This window comes from Terrapene carolina, unplaced genomic scaffold (assembly GCF_002925995.2).
Source record: "Terrapene carolina triunguis isolate 2854851 unplaced genomic scaffold, T_m_triunguis-2.0 Scaffold193, whole genome shotgun sequence".
Lineage (NCBI taxonomy): Eukaryota > Metazoa > Chordata > Testudines > Emydidae > Terrapene > Terrapene triunguis.
Genome location: NW_020664544.1, coordinates 3683145 through 3706345, shown reverse-complemented (window position 1 = coordinate 3706345; position 23201 = coordinate 3683145). Strand labels below are relative to the sequence as shown.

At 43.4% G+C, this 23201-nt stretch overlaps 1 protein-coding gene across 2 annotated transcripts in view; it reads right to left on the bottom strand.

Annotated features, from left to right (window-relative positions):
- FBXL20 (F-box and leucine rich repeat protein 20) overlaps positions 1 to 23201 on the bottom strand; it is a 68207-nt gene that overhangs the window by 17545 nt on the left and 27461 nt on the right. For both annotated transcript variants that reach the window (XM_026654705.2, XM_026654704.2), the window contains 6 exons: positions 17407 to 17461; positions 7643 to 7717; positions 5071 to 5165; positions 4411 to 4479; positions 1522 to 1617; positions 16 to 142 (listed from right to left, as the gene is read on the bottom strand). In XM_026654705.2, the coding sequence (XP_026510490.1) occupies positions 16 to 142; positions 1522 to 1617; positions 4411 to 4479; positions 5071 to 5165; positions 7643 to 7717; positions 17407 to 17461 (517 nt within the window). The remainder of the gene's footprint in view (positions 1 to 15; positions 143 to 1521; positions 1618 to 4410; positions 4480 to 5070; positions 5166 to 7642; positions 7718 to 17406; positions 17462 to 23201) is intronic.

Below are 23201 nucleotides of genomic sequence, written 5' to 3'. Positions count from 1 at the left end.
TCTCCATAGTCATACCTGCGTGCAGCCCTTCAGAAACAAGGCTTTGAGTCCTCCACAGCCTCTCACCAGAGCCTGGATGCCATCCTTAGTCACTTGGTCACACCAGGAGATATTCAGCTGTTCCAGCAGTGGGCATCCCTCACTTGGGAGGCAAAAGGAAAAGTGGGTGGAAACTTAAGAAATCCAGCTTCAAGCCGATTACAGGAAATTCCAATTTCTGGACTTCAACTGAGCACAGGAAGCGACACGCACACCCCACACCCACACGGAACATTCATTTATTAAACATAAAAATCCCCAGATGAGAGCAGCTCTCCAGTGGTAGGCTTGGAAACCAGCAACTCAATTTTGTGGCATTCTGAAAAAAGAAGGTTGATCTCTACTGCATCCAAAGCCGGTCATGGGGCTGCGTCCCACCCCCTTGTCCAGAGACTGGGCGCATCCACAGTGTTATTGGCTGAGAGGCCTAGATACAGCCAAACCAACATTAAATCAGATTCAAAGGGCTTCATTTTTGAAACAGGGCCTCTGATTTTCCAGACACAAACTTGTGCTTGAAAATAGCTGCTGGCACAAACAGAATGTATACATTTGATTTGCAGTCAGGTAGACAGACATATAAATGCTATCAACTGTGATTGCAAATAACTGCAGGCACAAAACTGACCCTATAAAATTGGAGGCTAGGTTGAAGCCCTTAAACAAACAAACAAAAAAACAGGCTCAAATTTCTGAAAGCTAGCTACAAAAACAAGCCTCTCTCCATTTTCTGTACTCTGATTCCTTTGATATTTCAATGCAGCCTCTTCACTATTTTGTTTTCCTTCAAATTAGTCTTTCTATATTTTTATCCTTTTTAGATATTCGAATTTATCATTATTTAAAACCCACTTTACTCACTTTTTTTGTTTTTTTGTTTTTTTAATAGTTTAGGCTTCACTCTTTACCTTCAGGGTTCTCTTTTGTCTCTTTTCTTCTGTCCCAATCTCTTGTCACCATTGCCTGTCATTCCCTTTCATTTCTAGATTACTTGGCAATTACATCTAGTGGGGTTAAGTAGTTACCATGTCACCTAATCAGTTTAAGACAAGTAATCATGTGCCAGTCTTTATTTTGCAACTACAGGACACTTGCTATCTATGCAACGGGAGTTGTGTAATTCAAAAGTCAACTATTAACAAAAAGGTATTTACAAGGCATGTTAATTAAAAACTAAAAAAAACCTCTGCCCCCTGCTCAAAAAATAAATAAAAATAGAAACCTCAGTGCAATCCAATTATGCTACTGCTGCTAATCATTATCAGGACAAGGCACCTTCTATTTAGTTCCTGTCTCTTTTGCAGAGCAGAGGGCATTACCCAGCAGAGCTCAGCATTCATGTCTTAGGTTTGGATTGCAATCCTAGTAACCTAGTCACTTATTTAAAACTCCACCAGGGGAGTTCAGAGAATAGGGGACATGGTGGAGTAAACTATTTAGAATTAAACTGGTGCACGGGATCTCAATGCTGTCAGTTCCTACCTCAGTGCTTTTAGAGACAGGTTGGTTATGGAAGTGCAGGAAGCCAAGTCAAGGTGCCTGAGTTTAGAGCAGAACTTACTAAGGCTGGTACATGTCCTGAAAGAGAATATTAAAAAATATAAAAGATACTTCAGACAGTACATTTATCCATCAAAGACGTACACAGAAATGATCATGTATATTTCTCCATCACACACTATGTGCACAAGTATATTCACATAAGCCCCCACTTAAAAAAAATAAAAGGATGGAGAATACAACATGGGCAGGTATTGGAGGTGGGCTGGTGGGAGAGAGGATAGAGGAAATGCTCTTTCTAAGCAGTCTATATGTGTGTGAAGAGGACAGCGATTTTCTTCACATTTTGAATCATTCAGTTTTCGTTGAGGGATTCATTTGCTCAAAACCCAACGCTGAAGACCGTTCTAGAGGACATTTCTAACATCTGCTATCAAAGGGGCCAAAATAACTCTTAGATCTGTACCCTCTACCCTATTTTCCCAGCTTGCTGCTCAAGATCGTTTTGATAGTACTGAGAAACGTCTAAAAATGAACAAGGAAAAGTACCAAGCATCACATGACTAAGGGCACATACTGCACACTAGAAACAGGAGCTGGGTGCTGGTAGCAGTCTAGAGTAGATGGAGCACATCCGAGGGGCTTGCTGTTTAGCTGGGACTTCAAACTCCCCGACACCAATGGCAGTGATTTCACCTGCCTAAGGATTCATTTCTGAGGGAATAGCAACAAAATATGATTTTGTGCAGACTGTAGGCAACTATATACTGGGGAAACCAGCTGCTTCTTTTATCAAAGCCTTCAAAATAATTATCCAACTAGTACAGTGTAGAAAGACCCACAAGTGCCTGAAATATACTGCGAGTGACAGCCAGTGATACCCCTTAAAAAAAATTCTTAGTAGTGAGGCCAGTCTAGAGGCCAGCTGAGAAACTCTCAGATGCCATCGCCAACCCTGCTATCTAGCAGAACTGCAGAGGCAGAGAGTCTGATCCCACAAGGTGCTGAGCATTCTGACCTGGAAAACAAAGACGAGCTATGGATTTGACTCACAGGACTATATTAAGCTTATAAAATAAAATTACTAGCAATGCAAAAAGGAGTATTTCCACCTGCTAATAAATAACTCATCCCTACACATCTTTGCTGGCTACTGTTAGTCTTTGCAGGATGTCTTATCTCCAGTGGAAGGCCACATGAGATATGAACAATGACTAGGCTGCATTGTCTGCCCCCAAAAGTATGAGTTGTATTTAAAAGCTATTGTAACACTGATGCTTAGAAGTTAACACACAACAAAATTTCAACAACATGAAGTGAAGCTATTTCTTAACAATAGTTGCTACTTGTATCAGAAAAATATGTAAAAAAGCTTCTTTTTAAGGGTTCCTTCAGTTGGCAGATCTTATTTGTCCAAGGAAGCAAATTGATTTAGTGGATTTAACCACTATTCTTCTAAGAAGAGTATTTTAGGCCATCATACTTTCATTTTGAGACTGATCTATACTTTTAGATGCAAAATCTATAGGTAATCAGTATAGAAAGAGCACACATGTAACATGGTTCTTCCCTCAGTCCCTCATGTACTGCCACTGTAGGAAACATAGGGATCTTACAGTTTTGTAAGTGATGTTTTTTTAAAGAGTTACAAATAGCACTCGAGCAGGAAGACAGCAAAGTGGCAGAGAAACTAGATAAAACTTTGATACACGCCTATTCAAGGCAATCCAGGTGTAACCTAAAGCATAGCTGACCAGCTGTCCATAGGAAAAAATGTCAAATCTATGTGGAGTGGATGGAAAAGCAGAAGAACTCTCCCAGCACATAACAGTCTGTGCTCGGCAATGTGGAAGTACTGACACACATTTTACGATGACATCTGCTGTCCTCGGATAATAAAATATTAACCAAATTACATCCATCCATACTCATAGCATTTATTAAAGAAAGTTAGAGTTTAAGTACAGGCGAGCTGACTCTTGCCAACTCTTTTAGGAAGGTTCCTTTGCAAAGACATACACCCCCTATCTTTTCCCTGGTCAGGGCTAACGTAGATAAGGATATGTGGAGAACTTCCTTTTTCCCCCTCTCTTCTGAAGCTCTCCCTCTCAGCAAAGGCTTCAAAGAGAGACACCCCTTTCCACCAAGATAGGCAGTCTCTCCATACTCAGATTCCCTCTGAGACCGTCTCCTTTCATCACAGAAATGAGAATAAGACTGCAAAGCCTCAAAGTGAAGCCACCCCCCACCATCAGCATGAAAAAGGGAAAAAACTGTAGACATTGGAATTTAAACAGACAGAATCACTCAAAGTATAATTCAAGCAGTTCTGATTCTCCAAGAGGTGGCAGATGAGCACAAGCACCATAAACTAAGCAACTGTAGCCGCTCCATGTACAGAGAAATTGCAGTCTCCATAAATTCTGACCTGGGAGAACAAGAAGAACATCGCTATTTTGTTCCATTACAGAGTGAGCCTTACTGTTCTGAAGTGGACACCTTAGCTGCCTTTTCTGCATCTGAAAACATGAGTCAGACCTGCCTAAAAAGAATTATTTCCTTAGTATATTTTCCCCTTAATGTCAACAACCTGATATGATCATCTGACTTGAAATAACGAGTGAGCAACGTGACCTAAGAGGTTTCCTGATGTCTTCAAATTTTTATCAGACCATAACAAATCATTCCATCTGGAGGTAGACCACTTACTCATACCACATTTAGAAAACAAACAGTACTAAGCTCATGGGGTGGGACAACGGAGGAGAATCTGGAACCACTACCTTCCATTCAGTTGAGACATAATTCATGTATATTAATAATTACAAGGGTTAATAGTCCAACATTCCCCCTAATAAACATGTTACTTACGTATCTGTGATCTTGGTGCAGCCATTTAGGTTCAATACTTCAATATTTCTGCAGTTTTGTGCAAATATCCTTCATTGGAAAAAAAAAGAACACTACTTTTCAGACAATGCGTTTCCAGATGTTTTGAAACAGATGCTTTACCCTCAATACTACAGAAATAATTAAACAAAAAAACAAAAACCAGGCACTGTTTGTCTTGGGCAAACTGTTGACCCTTCCCACCAGCCTTTTACATGGGTGCACCTCTCAAGCACATAGAATCAAATAGGCTGCTGAATGCTGGGCTTAAAGGGCAATGCAGAACAACAGTGAGTTGTTACCCATATCTTGTCTTTGGAGTTCTCTCAGCCCAGGAGCAAGGGACAGAGGTTCAAGTTTCCGGTGCCAATTCCCCCAATATTGCAACACCATCGGGTTGACTCTATGCTGCTATTTTTTAAGGGAAGGGAAGGGAGAAAGGCTCATATTTCAAACACACACACAAAAGAAGGATATGCATATTGTTCATCATTTACTTAAGCGATTATTTTTGGATGCATATTGTTATTGGTCTCACTCTAGCACGTTGATGAGTGGATATACCATTCCAGCCCTCTATGGGTGGGGAAGGAGAACCATTCTTTGCTTCATAGTTAAGAGTAGAAGAAGCTATACCACTACCTTAATGCATTGTCTCCCACTCCTAGACACCCACGCAGGCTTAGCTTTCGCAAGAAACCCCCACATCTTTTAGAAATATTCTCCACTACTCGTCCCTGTAAAAAGACAGGAAAAGAATTCTACTGATATCACTTCTTAGTTTCCACAATCTCTTCATTAAAGTTAAATTCGAAACTTTGTAGATTAAAAACAGTTTGTATATTATTCCAGACATAAGGGCACTGAGCAAACACAATTACCATCATACCAATATAAAACTGAAGGAGACTGATTCAACTTCTAAAAATGGACAAGGAACAAAACCCAAGGAAGAAAGCTGAGGCTAAGCAGTAGAAAAATCCTCTACAGTCAGAGCTATTGGGCAGTGCAAGAGGCTACCCAAGAGATGGCTGAAGAAATACAACAAATCACAGAAACAACACGTGACAAGGATTTCAAATAGGCACATGTTGTCATAAAAGATGTAAAGATTTTTGTTTTGGGGGACAGAGTGGAGCTGAATAATGCAGGGGACTTCTCTTCTCTCACGGAGGAAGCATTTCAATTTTCCTCTCAAAGACATCTGGAGAAATGGAGTTTAATGTCATATTTTACATGAGAGAGTATCTCCCCAGAGACCCCAGGACAAGTTTGAATTTTCCACAACTTTGGATGATGAAATGGTAAAGAGACAGAGGAGAGGAGAGAAAGACTATACAAGTCTATCAGCACACACAAGTTTCAGTGTCCAGTAGTATTTTATTCTCCTCCTCTGATCATTGGAGAATGGAAACATCAATCACTTTCAAGTGTTAGCTACGAAGAGTTTGTATTAAGAAATTTTTAATCCCTCCTTCCCAAACCAAAAATGTATGTGAACATTAGGGTAGCTGCAAAGTATTAGCATGATCTAAAAGGGCTATCAATCTGCTGAGGCCCCCTCATTTACCTTCCTTAAAATCTACTCTGAAATACTACTACTTTTCAAATGCCAACTGCAGCTAGGACGTGCTGCAATGGCTAAAAGGGATAAAGGAAGATAAATCCCATGCTGTATTTTAGAAAAGGAAGGTAACAGAATTTTAAACCACGCATATGTTTGTATAGGCCCTCAGTGGCCTCACCACAGCTGTGAATATGTTTGGGATTGCAGAGGATTCAAATATATTTTAAAGAAAACGCTTAAAAGCTGCAAGTTTATCTTCCTTTAAGCATACAACATTTAGGACTTAGCCTGAGAATGTCCTTTTAGGTTAAGAACAGCAGCATTTTGGAGCAGCTTGTATTAAAATATAAGTCAATGCTAGTGCACAAATACGTATCTGGTACCCAACAGATGAGTAAGAGAATGGGGAGACTTTACAGCCATGTAAAACCGCTCAAGAAGGGAAAAGCCTAGTTTAAATTCACAGCATTACTCTCTCCTTCTTACACAGTTTAGATAAAGCACCACGGCTGAAAAGTTCTTTCCTCATTTCCTGCTCCTACCTTGGATCAGGGAACTCCAATGATCTCCCTGCACCTGTGTGAAAGTGAAGTCTTATCCCAGCAGAGAACTTTAGGAATGCTCTTACTAGGTTTACTTTCTCCCTTAATCAACAGCTACGTGTCTGAAGAAATACTTGCTGGAGAGAGCAGGACCACATTTGCTTTCCTCCTTCAAAACACTCTGGGCACTTGCCAGACTTTTTGGGTACACAATTTGCCACATCAGAGGCCAGTTCCTTTATGTCTGGAAGAGAGAGTACTTTAACGCTTCTGTCCACAAAGGCTGTGTAACTTGCAGCTTCCACCAGGACATTAAACAAACCAGTCTCAGGCTTATGGTTTTCAGTTTGTGTTGAGCTACAATGCTGCTCTCCTCTCCCCATCTCCAAAAAATAATTTTTAAAATGAGAATGTAACAATCTGATAAGTTTAGTTTGTTTTTGAAAATTCAGCCAGGAAGAATACAGGGACTTTAGTTTTCAGAACAGTAGGACAACATGAGGCACAAAGTTATCATTTCCTACAGGGACTCCACAGTTCACTTCTAACAGATTGATCCAAAGTTACAAGAAGGCATTCCCACAGAGGTACATCTTTTAGAACTAACTCAGAACTGGAAATCTCTGGCATCTTCCTGGTTTGTGTTTCCATTTCCAACAAAGGAAAACAGACACTAGAGACTGAGAAATTCAGTGTCTTAATGGTAGAAGTCCAAGTATACCAGATAAAAGCCATACTTAATTATGTTGAGTTGGAGAGAAAAATCTAGACCAATACTTATCAGCAATATCTTTCAGCAAAAGCACATATTTACTCTAGTTATTTCAACTCTCTCAGTAAACAAAAAACTGCTTCTTTAAAATAAGTGTACATGTACACACACAAATACCATTCAGTCCAGGTACAGTTAAATAGTTCTGTCCATTTTCAAAAGCTGAATGAATTGCCAAGACTATAAAGGCTCCCTGAAGCTAAGAAGAACTGAAATTAATGATTTTTATCTCCAGGGAAGGTGGAAAGGGTTATGCTGGGAGTATTAATCTATTCCATACTGTAATTATGTTTTTAAATAAGAAAAATGGGTTTGTATGTCACTTAATTATACCTCAATATCCCTCTGGAAATCAAACAGGTCAATTCGCTGCCAGTTACTGCCATCCAGGGCCAGAACATTCCATGCCTTTATTGGGGAAAAAAACGTCAGTGCATGATTAATATGAAAAAAATGCCAGTGGGAATCTAGTTACAATTTGTTCCTTTTAGAAACAACATTGTGTCTCAAGTGAAAGCACCAAATAATTACTGCAACTGATGAAAAACCCTTAGATCAGCAATATCCTCAGTTCAGACAAGACTTACCACACTGACACAGTGCCCTCTTAATTCCCCATATTTCACTGAACACTTAGGCAGGCAAGTCCAAGGTGTCACGGAGATTATCCGCACACAAATGATATTTCCATTTATGGGCCACACAAACTGGACTTTTTATTTTGTATTTTAGAAAGGAGCTTTTCAATTGGAGAACATATACAGGGGTAACATATGGATCTCAAAGCATTTTACAAACATTAAACCTCTTAATATCCGTGCAAGGCAGATCAGTATCATGTTCTACATTTCACAGAGGGGGAAACAGGCAGAGGCTAGCAGGTTGATTTCAGAGTTGTGGAGCATCCACAGATTCCACTGATAGCAGTGCAAGCTGTAGATACTCAGCACCTCTAAAAAATATCAGGTCACAGGTGACTTGACAAAGGTCACAGTGAGTCAGTGGAATAGCCAGCAACAGGCCCGGACCACCTGACTGCTAGTCCCTCTGCTCTAAACGATAGACCACTCACTATATATTTTTCTGGCACTTTTGCTTCCTCAGTGACAGCTGTGTTCAATCGCCAGCTTTCCGAGTTCCCTGATTTCCCATCCTCTCCTTCTACTCAATTCTTCAGTCACTTCACAATGCTGGATTTGTGACAGCTGAATCCCGAGAAACTGACCAAGGGTCGTACACACAGGATGACATCACTGTAGCATCAAGCAGAAGGTGAAGTGGGGATGTGAAAAAGGAAACAAATACCAGTCTCTACATATTAGCAACAGCAGCGAAGAAGAATGCTGAAGAGTCACAAGCAAAGGTAGTTTGCTCATGTGGGCTCCAGCATGAAAGTTACAAGTCACTAAGAGTCTCACATATTTATATCTGTGATTTCTGAAGTGACATGGAGCACCGATATAAGCAAATCCAATCAGTGTACAATGGACGGTGTTTAGAATTTTGGCTTGGCACCAATTTTGTGCTATTTAACCACAAAAAAAGCTAAAAGGGATTATTATAGAGCCAACTTAAAACGTGAAAAACAAGAATACTCAGAATTAAGGTAGAGAGCCTGTCCCTAATTCACATAGGTAGTAAACAGGCCCCAGAACAGACGTTATACATCATACATGCTAAAATGCTCAATAAGAAAGAGGTAGGTCAAGGATGGAGCCTTAACTTTGCATTTCCTTACCTCTGTAAATTAAAAATCAGATGCTTCTTTTTTTGATGTTATGGTTTATTTTTATACCAGCAATCAAACTTTAGCAACTGAGGCTATTTTTAGAGCATACATTATTTTCAGCCAGCTAAGTTACTCACCTGTAACCAGAGTATTTCAAGATGAGCCTCTGCTGCATATTCGCATTTGTGGGATCAAGGCACCTGCACGGCAAACTTCCAGAACCTTTTGGAAAGCAGTGTCCATTGGGGCCACTCACATCTCTTCCCCCCAGGGTTCCAAGGATTTGAAAGGGGGAGTGGCCTTAAGCTCTCCCCCCCCCCCCACCGCTTGTTTCCGGAATTCCTAACCCGAGACTCAAAGGTGGGGAGGTCGGGTGAATATGCAGAGGTTCATCTCGAAGATCTCTGGTTACAGATAAGCAACCTTCATTTCTTCTTCAAGTGGCCTCTGCATAGTCCCACTCAGAGGCGTAGCGAGCGCCCTCCGTACCCTCCGACCGGAGGGGGCCCCGCAAGGAAGGGGGCCCCTAAAAGTGGCAAAAAAAATGTAAGGGGCCCCGCCCGGACATATGTTCGGAGGGGGCCACGTTCTTTGTTGCTACGGCCCTGGTCCCACTTGTGGGAGTTTAGCAAGCAGTACAACCCCCAGGAAGGGAGGCTGTGGAGTTGTACGTAAACAAGGAAAGCAGAACTGCCAAACAAGCATCAGCTCTGGATGCCAGGGCAGGAGAAGCAACCAATCTTGCTCTCACAAAACAAGTCTAAATGAGGGAACATTTTTGCTAAACACATGTATAGCTCCAATATCAGTAATGCAACATGATGCCATGAAGACAGAGTGACAGCATGCCAAGGACACTCCCTTTGTCCAGGATGAGGAGTGACAATTCCAGGAAGATGAAGCCCTGTGAAGTCATAATTGTGAAACAGATGAGCAACCTTTGGACCATGACAGACTGGCTCCTAGCATGTCAGTTCCTTTTCTCGAAGGGATTGGGAAACATGTAGATAAGCTGTGGCCTGATACAACAACAAGTTCTTCTGAATATGAAGATGTACGATACATTCAGGGAGGCAGGTAAAGGAGGCCCAGGACAAACAGACATTCTAGCGCTCTGAAAGAGGTGGAAATCTCAGACATCTTAGACTGTTGTCTACACAAAGACGGGTACCGAGTAGTCATGAGAGCCAGGCATTTAATAGAACACTTGCTGCCAGAGCATGGGCCAATTGATAAGGTACCTCTCTCAGTAAAACATGTATTCTTTTACTCCAGTCACACTATGTGTAAAGGGACAGATCTGTGACTATGGCACACAAGGGTGCATACTACTAGTACCCTTCTGGAAATAGGAGAGTTCTGTTTCTGGAACCCAGAGATGAACATGATGAATCTCGGAGTTAGCACAGCCAGACAGCATTTTGCTCCATGCGACAGTCCTATTGTCCACATTGTACGATAGGTGAATGAGACTTGCCACATTGTGGCCAGGAAACAAATCTCCACACCCCACTAAGTGTAGGTGATGGAAATCTCAACCCTTGGGTGCAGCTGTTCCTTCCAAGATGAGAGGGATCAAAGCTATGTTTACGGAGAATTCCAAAAGTGCTAAGTCAACTGCTTCATTAGACTCCAGGTCTATTTCTTCCAAGGAAAGCTTGGTAATGCTAAGGATGGGCGTCCCTATGTGTTTCTAGAACCCATACAAGGGGCTATCAAAGACACTACCCAATCCTAGACACTGCGTACTCCAGGGTGGAACTGGAAGCAGACCTGAAAAGTCTCCTTCCTGGTTTAGAATTGAAGGTAGGTAGCCCAGAGCCCAGTAATGCTCTAACAACATTTCCTCCTATGAGAGCTCAGACACATGGATCCAACCAAATATTATGATGTCAGCTTCAAGGAATATCACAGTCCCTCACATAAAGCTCTTAATCTAAAATAGGACCCACAGCGCACTGCATCTTATTTGCAGACCCTTGGCAATGCGCCTTTTAAAACAAGTCTCTCCTTTTTTTGCCTTCGCATTCAAGGGTTACAAAGTGACTCAGTCAATAGGCCGTCCTTTCTGGAGCATCAGATGGAGCCTGTGACACTGCATCCTGTTCCTCCTATCCAGGCTGTGTTGCAAAGAAATCTCTGAATCCGTGAATCTCAGAATCGATAGAACGGTGATGGGTATAGTACCCTCACAACCTAAGGGAGCCTTGGAGCCCAGCATCAGTTCTTAGCCTGTCAGATTCTTGTAAATCTGGTCCTGGACACCTGAACTGGCCTTTAGGAATGGGCCGGGAGCCCAAGAGAACCTCAACAGTTCCCACCCAGACCCAAGGGGAACTGACAAGTCCAGGACTAAGTAAATTGGCTTATACAACGTCTCATAGTAAAAGAGTTTAAGAATAGACTAATCCTCCTTTTCTCACTCCAGGGTAAGGGTCTGATAGATGGAGCATTGGGAGGGGAAAAGCTTCTCCCAGATAAGCAGGGCATCCAGCGAGTGCTTCTGAAGACGACTGAACCCGAAGCACAATGTGAAAATACTATGCTGTAACAGAGAACCCGCATTCCAGACCTGATCAGAAGCTTGCAATGCATTTCCCCTTTCTAGTTTGTGAGGACCTCCAAACTGATCTGCTTGCTTTTGCCACTACGTTGGGCACAGAATCAGTCAGGCAAGCAGTTCTGCAAAGATCGTGGTGTTGTAGTACCAGAGTCCAATGACCTGGGCAGATCTGGGGCCTCAGTGGTACAGAACTCTTAGACAAGTGATTCAGCAGTAACAGATGTCAGCTCCCCATGCTGGCTAGATCCCAGGTAATCAGATCCCTTCTCGGCAACTGTGCTCAGCAGTCCATGTGTGACTGCTGCATCTGGATTCAAGCTCTGGCCCTTCCTCCCATTTGGATCCAAAGCCAATCACAGCTTTTTTTTTTTTTCCTGGGCAGGTGGGGGTAACTCTAGATCTTTGCTCTGTTTGAATTCAGGTTTTGCAGCTCCCAGATCCATAGGAGGCCACCAGATCTGGATCAAGATTGTACAGCCCTGGATACATGCTAGGCCACTGGATCTAGGTTTTGCAGCCCCTAGATCCACACTAGGCTGCTGGACCTGAGCTCTATGGATCCAGATCCATTGGAAATTGGATCCAACAGCCAGAGAGCCAATTTAGGCACATAGCTAGGTATCCAGGTCAACCTGGATAGATGCAGAGACTTTTATAGTGACCAGCCTGAGATGCCTCCCACGTGCCGGGGTGCAAGAGACAGCCAAACCCGCTCCGGCAAGACAATCACTGAAGCTGACTGCGAACTTATTCAGTGCCAGCTCAGCTGACTGGAGGAACCTGCCCCCCCATGAGCAGGCCCAATCTGCTCCTGTGTGTCCTGACAAAGCCCATGCTTGACAGGCATCTCCTCATGTCTTTTAAAAGAAAAACCTGGCTAAATGACAACCCATTACAAACAAAATTTGCCTCAAAAAGGTAGAAAGAGAAAAAAGAAAAACTGACAAGGAATGGGTCGAGGACACTGTGCGATCTGATCTCGCTGCATCTTCGGCGTTTAGAAAAGGACTGAGGGGTAGCTGGGGCCATTCCCCCTTTCATACCCTCAGAACTCGTTAGGATGGGGGCACGAGGCGAGTGGCCTCAATGGACACTGCTTTCTGGAAGCTTGTGGCACAGGTGCCTGGATCCTACTAGTGGGAATATGCAGAGGCCACTCAAAGAACAATGGACTTTAACATACAGAGACTATATATTTAATGCTCAAATTGTTAACTAATCTAAATGGGGAGGATTCCTAAAAACTGGCTGCATTCTATAGGCTAAGAGGGCCCTTATTGGGAAGGGGATGGGGAACTATATAAATGTGCCCAATACCTACAGTGCAAAGGTTTGATGTGTGTGACCCCACTGATCATTATGCTGTTCATAACTGTCTCATTGTTATCTTGTGCTCCCCAATTTTATTTGTTGCATCTGCCTGTTCTCTAATCTTATACTTTGACTGAAAGCTCTTCAGGGCAGAACCCATCTTTTTGTAACGTGTTTTTACAGTGTCTAGCACAACAGGCCCCTGAGCCCAACTAGGACTCTTGGGTGATACTGCAATATAAATTAATAAGTGTGAGGATGGCTGGGACTAAGCAGGTTTCAATAGCTAGGGGAGAGAGGGGTCTGAGCAGGATTAAACACCCAAGAGGGGTGATCTGGTGCTCACAGGATATCCAAGCAGCCAGTGTAACTTCAGTCACTCAGTGCTATTTAGTGAGACAGAGGATACTGTATATACTCGTTCATAAGCTGAATATTTTTAGTAAAAAAGAGACGCATCAGAGAAGGGGGTCGGCTTATGAACGGGTATAGAGAGAGGAAGAGGTGGGACACAGCCCCCCGCAACAGAGGGGGCAAGGAGAGGCAGCACAGCCAGAAGGGAAGAGGCGGGGCCAGAGTCTCTCCACCACGCTGCTCTCCCACCAGCCTCCGAAGCAGCTGAAGCTCCGGGGCTGGCAGGCTGCGACCACGGCGCCTGGCCCGCTGGAGCAGGCTGCGGCTGCATCGCCCGGCCTGCCGGCAGCTCTGGCCAGGCTAGAGACATCCTCCCCTGGCCCACCCCAGGCAAGGTGGGAAGGGATGGGGCGGGATGGGGTTACATGGGGAGGGGTCATGTGGGGAGGTCCCAGGTTAGGGGTGGCTTCAGGTACGGGGTGGTCACAGGGGTTACTCCCCTGACCCCCAGCTTTCCCCTCCCCGCCCCAAATTTCCCCACCAGTTGCTATCCCGGCCCGTAAGGGTAAGCCGCTGGCGGGCTGGGACATTTTGTTTACTTAGGTTTACCTCCATGCCTGCGGACACTTGAGGTAAAAATACCGTCCTGGCCCACCAGCGGCTTATCCTAATGGGCCGGGAGCCAAAGTTTGCCGACCCCTGAATAATAGGGTCAGCTTATGAATGGGTCATCAACATTTGCCATTTTTACTTTTCCATCTTGGGGAGAGTGGGGTGGGGTGTCAGCTTATAAACGAACAGGCTTATGATCGAGTATATACAGTACTTGGGATTTTATCTTTTAAATGCGAAGCGAGTAAATACACAATCTCATACATGTGCACATCATGGTAGTTACGAAGGCAGAGGAGTTACTTTGCATTCATAGAAGCCAATATGTAGATATTAACTCAGCTCTTCTTTTAAAATAAAGGAGTGGCTCAAGCCACACTGTACAACAATCTGAAAAAGACTAAGTTGTTAGTGCAAAATATCAGCTGACTTAAAAAAAACCGTGTTGAATTGTTCATAGTTCAAGGCTGCTTATATCAAACTCGAGCACAAAGCAGGTTTCAGAAAAAATAATAAATCCAGTGGGGGGGAGAAGGGAAAACAGGGAGAGTTTATAATTAATACACTGACTGTTAGCTTACTTATACTATTTGCCACATCTATAATATTTTGAGACCAGATTTCCATGACAAGGTCAGTGCAGTTAGATATAGTTGGGAACTTGTATTGGAAGTCTCTGCATCTCAAAGATTACCTTGGAACGATGGAAAAACTCCATCATATTTGGAACAAACAATCACTGCCAAGAGAAGCACCTTCCTGCTCTGAAAGGACTGAGAGTATGTACTGTGGGGAGAGACTAATTTCCTAATAGGCCATTAAGTGAAAAGACCCAGTCAACACTAAAAATTAACTTCTCAGAAAAAAGAATTAAGGGATTTCAGGGAGGTTTGGGCATTTCTCCTTCATAAGTCCAATCCACTGACATAAAAGGTTCTTCCATTATTAAAGCTATTTCATATGTCAAGTTAGTGTCTCCCAAGTTCCAAAACTTCATCATTTATCAGCATTTCTCCATAAACTGGGGTTATGGGAGCAGAAGGGGGTGAAGATGACATTGCAACCTTGCTGAAGTCTTAAAACTTCCTATTCTCTCCTGGCTCTTCACACACACAACTCTCTAGAGTTATGCCAGTCATGATTTTCACAGGAGTGCATTTCCTCTTCTCCTTATTTTTACCCTGATGGTTTTTGCATGGACTTGCAATGCTGAGAAAGAGGCATCATTGCTAGAAGATACGTCTGGAGTCAGGGCGGAGGGTAACTGTACTGAATAAGCAGGATATGCACTTCCTGAGTATTCACTATGGCTATGAAGGCCTTAATACACACTGTAGGTTTGTTCTTCAGTGACACTTTTGATTTAGCTGGCATTGGCGGCGCTGGGCAAGGGATTTGATCCCAGCCCAAGGCTGAGGAGATGCAGACTTTGAGACTGATATAAAAGGTGGTGCCAAGACCGGAGCAGCAAAATGAGTTTTGGGTCCTCTGCAGAGGACTTTGGAATAGAGACTAGTTTCAGTATCCTCAATGAGCCCAGAGTATCCGATGTAGGCATGGAGAAGCCAGATGGGCCCACAGCCTGAAGTTTCTCTCTTCTAGTGCAAGGAGTGATGATGGCATGGCAAACTGCACACTGGGTTACCGGAGAGTCTCACGCAGACAGAGAAGGCACTGGCCACAGGAGTCAGTCTCTAGTATGACTGCCAAGCAGGAGGTGCATTTCTTGAAGCCCTTATGAGGGTTGGTGCCCCAAGATGGCCCATGTGAAGGGGGCCCAAGGATACCAGGATAAGGACAAGATGTGTACGCTAAACTATTCTATGCTACTCTAACCAAAAGAAAAATAATCTAGGCCAAGGCCACAAAGGTAAATTCTGTTTACACTAGGCTACAGAGGAACTGAGGCAGTTGTGGGGGCGTGGGAAGGGCGCGCACACCCTTACGTAGAGTAGGGCAAGTATGTCACTTTGCACGAGATCTCTCCTGTTTCCCCTGAGGACAAGGTTTTATAAAGCAGTTCCACAGCTCTATGGCAGGGATGCCATATTCCACAAGCGGGAATACACAGAGTCCTCCAAAGAAGAATCCATTGTTAAAGTTTCACCTCCTTAATAAAATGCACTTTGCAAAGCATTTCTGTAGCACCACGACTGCTTTTGTTCACTTTAAAAAGTGATTTTTTTTAAAAAAGAAGAAATTGATAGGCTTTTAAAAATACGTATTACTTACCCTATGAGTGAGAACAAGTCATTGGAGGCCTGTAGCTTGTGTTTATTAAATGCAAAAAGGTACATTAAAGTAATGTTAGGATTGCAGTTTTAAATACATAAAAGTCATGAAATAAAGTTATGTTCTCATAGCACCTGTAACTCTGCCATCATTCTATTTATAATACACCATCGCACAAGCCACACACTGAAGTTACCATTACAGTATGATGAAATACTGCATGTTGCATGAACAAGGAGGTAGAGTTTACAGTAGCCGATGGAACCATAATGGAATTATCTGATTTCCGTGCATTTAAAATCTCAATCGTCATATTGCTTTTATGTCCTGTTTTTCATTTAATTACCTTTCCCCCTCCCTCCCCCCCAAGGAAAATATGAAGTGGAAATGTGCCAGTGGACCCAAAACTATTCAGCTTTCTCCTACGGAGTCAGCTGATACTGGGATCAGCCAATAAGGTAATTCCAATATACTAGTGACTCCACAGACAAAAGGATTTTTATATAAGCATTTAGAACTTGATTAATTTATATGATTCATTATGGTAATTTTTCTGTGAACAAGGTACGTGTCTTGTTAGATGACAGCAAGATAAAAAGCAGAAATTCTGGACAAGAGTCCATAAAACAAGTGTAGTAGCTCCGGTTGAATTGGCACTTGCGTTAGTGGAAGTTGCACACCCATTTGCCCTCAAGGAGTCTTGAGTTGCACTATGTTTGCTGAGTTGCATGAAGTTACAAACTACTTTACTAGTTAAACACTGAATGAAATGCTCAGGTCTCCTTCCATCTCTATTTGCATCAGCTACATTGGAGCAGACGGAGAACTGTTCATTGGACTCTCTTCATTGTGTTAAAGTTTAATTCACGAACATGGTACATCTGCATTAAAAGCCCAGATGTCAGCACAACTCATTTAAAAACATCATTTAGCTAACACGAATTGAACACATTTTCCCCTGTTCATAGCAGCGCTTCTAAAAACTGTTCAGAAAACATTTTTTTAAAGTTTTGATGTAGCTGGGTTTTTTTCTTCAATGGGGCCTTAGCTGCCACCAAAGGGATATACCTAGACTTTCAAACCCACTCACTGCTGTGGTAAATACCAGAAACTCCTGGCATCACTAGATTAACTATGGAAAAAGAGGAATATGTATAAATAGCCGAGACATTCTTTGAACAGAGTTTGCTGGCATGTTCTTCCCAATCTGAGATAAAGAGGGCAATTTGGAAATGTCCGAGTCAGAATAAGAGAAATAGTGCGGATAGATTTTAACTGATACATAAAGATTCTTACCCTGGAAACCTGAGCACAACGACACAGAGTGACCACATCCAGAAAAGAGAATATTCTGTAAAGAAAACAAAGACAATCTTTCTTTATAAAAAGGTATTTTGGTTATTTGCATCTAAAATAAAAAGAAAGTGGAAAGCTTAAAAAAAAGCTTGAAGATAGAAAACTTCTTTGTAATGCAGATGAAAGCTCGGCTGCAAATAAAAGTGCAGCCCAAGCAGTTAACAAATGAAAGCAGAGTCACAGATATTGGACTGCTAAGAAATATTTAATCTTGTACCTTGTAGTATTTGCTGACAGAGTAAACTGAACGATTATTTATCAAAACAGATGCTTCCTGCTCCCTTGTAGCTCAGCAGTCAGAAATGTTCAATTAGTTAAGGAAACAGCAGGATAAACGATTACAGTTCAACACAAGAGAACAGTTGTACAAAATCTGTTTGTTTACCAGTGAAAAACCCCTTTATCCTTAACAATTGCATAGCTCCAATGGCACTCAGTGGAGTGCATAACAAGTTAAACACCTCAGTAAAATCTGAGGATCTGGTCCCAATTCAGGAATTTATATATAATTTCCTGTGATAATTAAGAATTAAATACTACAATATGAGAAATGATTAAAAACACTGTCGTCCTCATGCCCCAAGGATGAGGTGGAAGGAGTATCTTGCTTTGAAATAGAAGGTAAGTGCAACTTGCATCAAGTCAGCAGAGTTATTTAGTGTGCCTGTGTAATTGTCTAGGTCACGTGTGCAGGACCGGCTCTAACTTTTTTTGCCACCCCAGGCAAAAAAGAAGAGCGCCGCCCCACCGTAACACCCCCCCCCCCCCCCGCCCCCCCCCCCACCCCCCCCCCCCCCCCCAGCACCGCGCCGGGCCGCCCAAACCCCCGGAGCGCTGGGCTGCTCAAACCCCTGCCCCCCTCCCCGAGCGCTGTGCCGGGCCGCCGAAACTCCCGCACCCCCCGAGTGCCACGCCGGGCCGGCCAAACCCCCTCCCCTGAGCGCCGGGCCGGCCAAACCCCTGCCCCCCCCGCCCCGAGCGCCGGGCCGGGCCGCCCAAACCCCCAGAGCACCGGGCCGGGCTGCGCTGCCGAACCTGCTCCCCCCACCCAGTGCTGCGCCGCCGAAACACCCCCCGCGCTGCCCGGCCGAAACAAACAAACAAACACACACCGCGAGCGCCCCCCACCACCCCAACATTGGCAGCCCCTTCTAAGGTGCCGCCCCAAGCACGTGCTTGGTCGGCTGGTGCCTGGAGCCAGCCCTGCACGTGTGTCAGTAGTGAGCTGGCTAGGTCACTCCTACGTGGAATGCCGTTCCTTTGCATGAGGGCACTCCCAAGAACTCTGAACAGCTTGGTGCGCAGAAGTTCATCTACTTATTGGCCTATTTATCAGAATCCTAGAAGCAGTTTGTTGTACTTTGTTGTATTTTTCACTGGGCTCCATTTTTCTACTCTCCAGTCATTTAAGCATATACAAATAAAGTACAAAATCCACTTAAACTCGGAGGAAATCAGGTGTTTATTAACACTGTTGAGAACCACTGGTCTAGGGGTAAGAGAAGGGAAGACAGGCAGGCTAACTGTGGAGAAGGGGGAAAAGCATGGTTTGGGAAACATTTGGAGCTTGGAAAATAGAGCTGAAAAAGACATTAAACAGCAAATGCTCATGATGGCAACTATAAAATTGAATTTAATCACGAGGTCAATAGTTTACTGGAGAGACAGAACGTATTTAGTGAAGAGACAAGATCGTATACATACTTATGCATATATGGAATGTATGTATTCATATTTAAAATTGAAGAGTTTTTAGGAAGAAGGAAACTTATTAACATTCGCCTTATACAAGGGTTAAGGGGATAAGCTAATTTTTCCAGGTAACTATTGACAAGGTATTTTCAGTTTACTTTCATTCAAGGTGCCTTTGTTACTGGAGTAAGTGTTTATATAAGGTTAGAAACATTAGTGACTAATTTAAACTCTACTCACCCCCAGATTTTCTCTACTGTATGTGGCTGTCGGGGATTTGGGGGTCAATTGAACGATTAAAATCCCAGAATTTTTTGCACACATTTGATTCATTTATTTTTTTCCTTTTACATAACAGGATTAGTTTTATTGTGGAAATATCTAGGTAATATTTTAAAACTGCTGTGATTATGATGCAGGCTTTGCTAGTGAGGAATATGTTAGACAATATGACCGATACACATCAAACAGTTTCAAAGTGCCATAAAGAAGACAGAGCTTCACAAACAAATGCTCCAGAGCATTAAGCTAACCCAGGAAATTAAGGCTGTCTAGATAGTCCACTGACATGTATGGCAGAAGTAGATGGGGCACCTAAAGACTCAATGCACCCCAACAAAGCAGGAAGTTGAACTAGGAGGGACCTGGGACGAGAGCTGAGGGCACTGTACAAGTTGGACAAGGATTTGGAAACCCTCCCGCAAGTTATTCCCCTCCTTCACCCCTATAAGTTTACTTTAGAAAACTCCTTCTCACTCCCAAGCCTCACCAACTTCTGATCTTTCTCCAGATCGGCTAGAGAGGACGCTAAAACTGAAAAGAAGCAGGAGTGAAGAGGCAAAGACTGATAGGAACGGTGGAGTAGTACCTTATATAAAGTGGATGATTGACAAACCTCTCTGCCCACTGTTTGCTGGTTGGTGGGCACAGATACTGCAACAGTTGGGACCATGAGGTGCTCAAATGAACAGTCCTTTAGCAGAAGTAGGAGGGGGCTGGCAGCACGGTGTTCTTGGTAAGGTGTCCACTGTTCTAGACTTCACTTACCTCCTTCGTTTGAGAGAGCCTGGATACAGTGACCTTTAAGAATATCCTACAAGACTCCGTTCGTCCGTCCCCAAGAGAGTCTAGTGCAGTGGTTCTCAACCATATGCGGCCCACAATGTGTTATGTGGGCCGCATCCAATACTATCTGTATGGCCCTGAGGATGTCACATGGGCCACAGCTGTGTGCTGACTGGGCCGCAGGTTGAGACCCACTGGTCTAGGTGTAAGAGATGGGAAGACGGGCAGGCTAACTGAGGAGAAGGGGGCAAAAGCATGGTTTGGGAAACACTTGGAGTTTGGAAAATATTGCTGGGTAGTTTGTTTTTCCTTGCATGATTTATAAGCCTGGCAAGATCCCTGGGCTGAAACTGTTTTATATTAATTGTGTAATGCATCCACAGCCTGGGATAGATGCAGAGAATAAACTGCGTAAAGCTGGGGGAATGAGGCACTTAAAATAATGAACAAACGTGTACTGCTGACAAATTCCACTTTACACCACGTAAGAATTAGGAGGGGTTATCAAGGCTGCTGCTGCCAGCAAACCAGCAAGACAAAGCAGTTTGTGAACATTAATGTGCATACTTTGTATTCAAAGATAGTACAATTATTTGCACAAGGTAATCTGTAAGTAGCAAAGCCATGGGTTTGCAATTTTTCAGAAGTGGAGACTGGCAGGGCGGAATGACATGATATGCTACAGCAAATAGCATTATCAAAAGAGAGTGAAAAACTTTGACATTGTCATCAGTGGAAGCATGTCTGCTGACTACCTTGAAAGGAAATAAGATATTTATCACATCCACTCCTCAAAGACAGACAAAAATTAATTCACAGACATGCGCCTCGCTGGAGGTCTCATTTGTCAACATGCTGAAGGTCACCCTCATTAGCCATGTTGTTTAGCTTTGCTGTAGGAAACAGGATTGCAAGCCCTTGTTTTCATTAACCTTGTGACCTTTGGTGCTCAACAACTCTGCACTGGCTCTTAAGTAGCTCTTTCCCCTACGGATGACAACTGGAGAGAGGGGAGCGCACCATGTGTGGGACAGAACAACAAGAAGCCTACAGCAGAGCATTGACTGTTTTATAAGCAAAGTGGTTAAGGCCTTGTCTATCAGAGAAAGGTTTTTCAGTGTATTTTCCACTGCTATAACTACAGCAAAAGAGTGCTTCCACATAGCTTTGTTTATGCTGGCTTAAGCTACTTCCCTTGTGAATCACTGCATTCACAAAGCTCTGCGCTTGTTTTTTTTTTTAAATAACCACACAGCATTCTGGCCACATATCCCATGGTGCAATGTTCTGCCACTGGATTTTACATATTCTATGATTTCTTCTCGATGCATTGTGAAATGCCGCCTGGAATTCTGTGGCTTGGGGTCAATCTAAAACTCCCATGACTCCCCTTCTGACATCCCATAATTCATCTGTTTTCTGCAAGCCAGCATCATTTCCACGCAGCATGGAGGAAACACTGCTGAGCGCAGTGATCTGGACAGTCATTTATATAAACAGGCTCTTCCACGTGTATTGGCAGTTCTGTAGCCAGATAGCTTTGAATGAGTTGGGAGACAACCACTATCATGCCTCAATGCTGCTTATGCTTAACAATCTGTCCCACCTTGTATTTAGCCTGGACACTGGTTACTTTCTCCAGACCTGAGGAAGAGCTCGGTGAAGCTCAAAAGCTTGTCTCTTTCACCAACAGAAGTTGGTCCAATAAAAAAATATTATCTCATCCACCTTGTCTCTCCTATCCTGGGACCAACACTACAACAACACTGCAAATATGCTTTTGGCAGCCAGTCCACAGTAGGGTGGGAAAAGAACAGTTACTTTTTCTACAGTAACTGACTCTTCAAGATGTCAGGGTGGATTTCGCTATAGGAGCACATGGGCCTCATGTGCACAAGATGAGATTTTTTTTTGCATAGTGGATCCGTTGGGGGCAGTGCATCACCCATGGCTACCTCATGCTCCCATACAAGGACATAAAAGATGGGAGCACAGGCAACCTTCCCTCAGTTTCTTCGCAGTAAAAAAGGTCAACGTAACTGAGGATTTCTAAGAGCGGAAGGGAGAGAAGGCAGTGGGATCCACATTGACCATATCACCTCGAAGGACCACAGTTACTGCAGGGTAAGTAACCATCCTTTCAGTGTTAGTTTGGACCCCATTGTGGGAGACTGGCAAGCAACATCTCCTCAGGACAGTGGGAATGAGGAGGTCAAGCTGAATCAGTTGAACAGCGACTGAAGTACTGCTCTCCTGAACTTGGCATCTGACCTGGCAGCCAAGTCCAAGGCATGGTGTTTAACAAAGGTCAGTGAGTTGCCACCTTACAGATTTGATACAGGCACGTTCTTGAAGCAGATGGAGGACACTGCTTGTGCCCTGGTGGAGTGAGAGGCTCACCAGCCAGCTGATAAGGCAGCGAGATACGCTGTTATCCATTTCAATATTCTCTGTGAAGAGATGGCTTGACTTTTAAAACATCTGGCTAAGGCTATAAGCAGATAGGGAGACAGTCTGAACTGTTTGGTCCTTTCCATATAGATTCATAGATTCCAAGGGACCATTGTTATCATCTAGTCTGAGCTCCTGTGTAACAGGCCAGAGAACTTCACCAAAATAATTCCTATCTTTTAGGGTGTGCAATTTCTCATCTCCCAGCACAGAGCATAGTTTTGGGAAGAAGAAAGGTAGGTTGACTGACTGGTCTAGATGAAAATTTTAGACCACTTTCTGTGCTGTTTTAGGAAGGTCCAAATTAAAGTAGTAACCAAAAATAAGGGGGGGGGGGTGAAGGAGGACTGGTTATGACAAAACTTGTCTAGAAGAGGAGTTTGAAGCTCAAAAGAAAAGTAGCAGATCTGACACTTAAGTTCTATCTCACTGCCACAGGCAGACAGAGGGAACCACTTTATCCTTTATGCCTTCACACAGAAGTACGAAGTGATGCAGGGTAATGAACTCTGCTAATCAGAAAATTT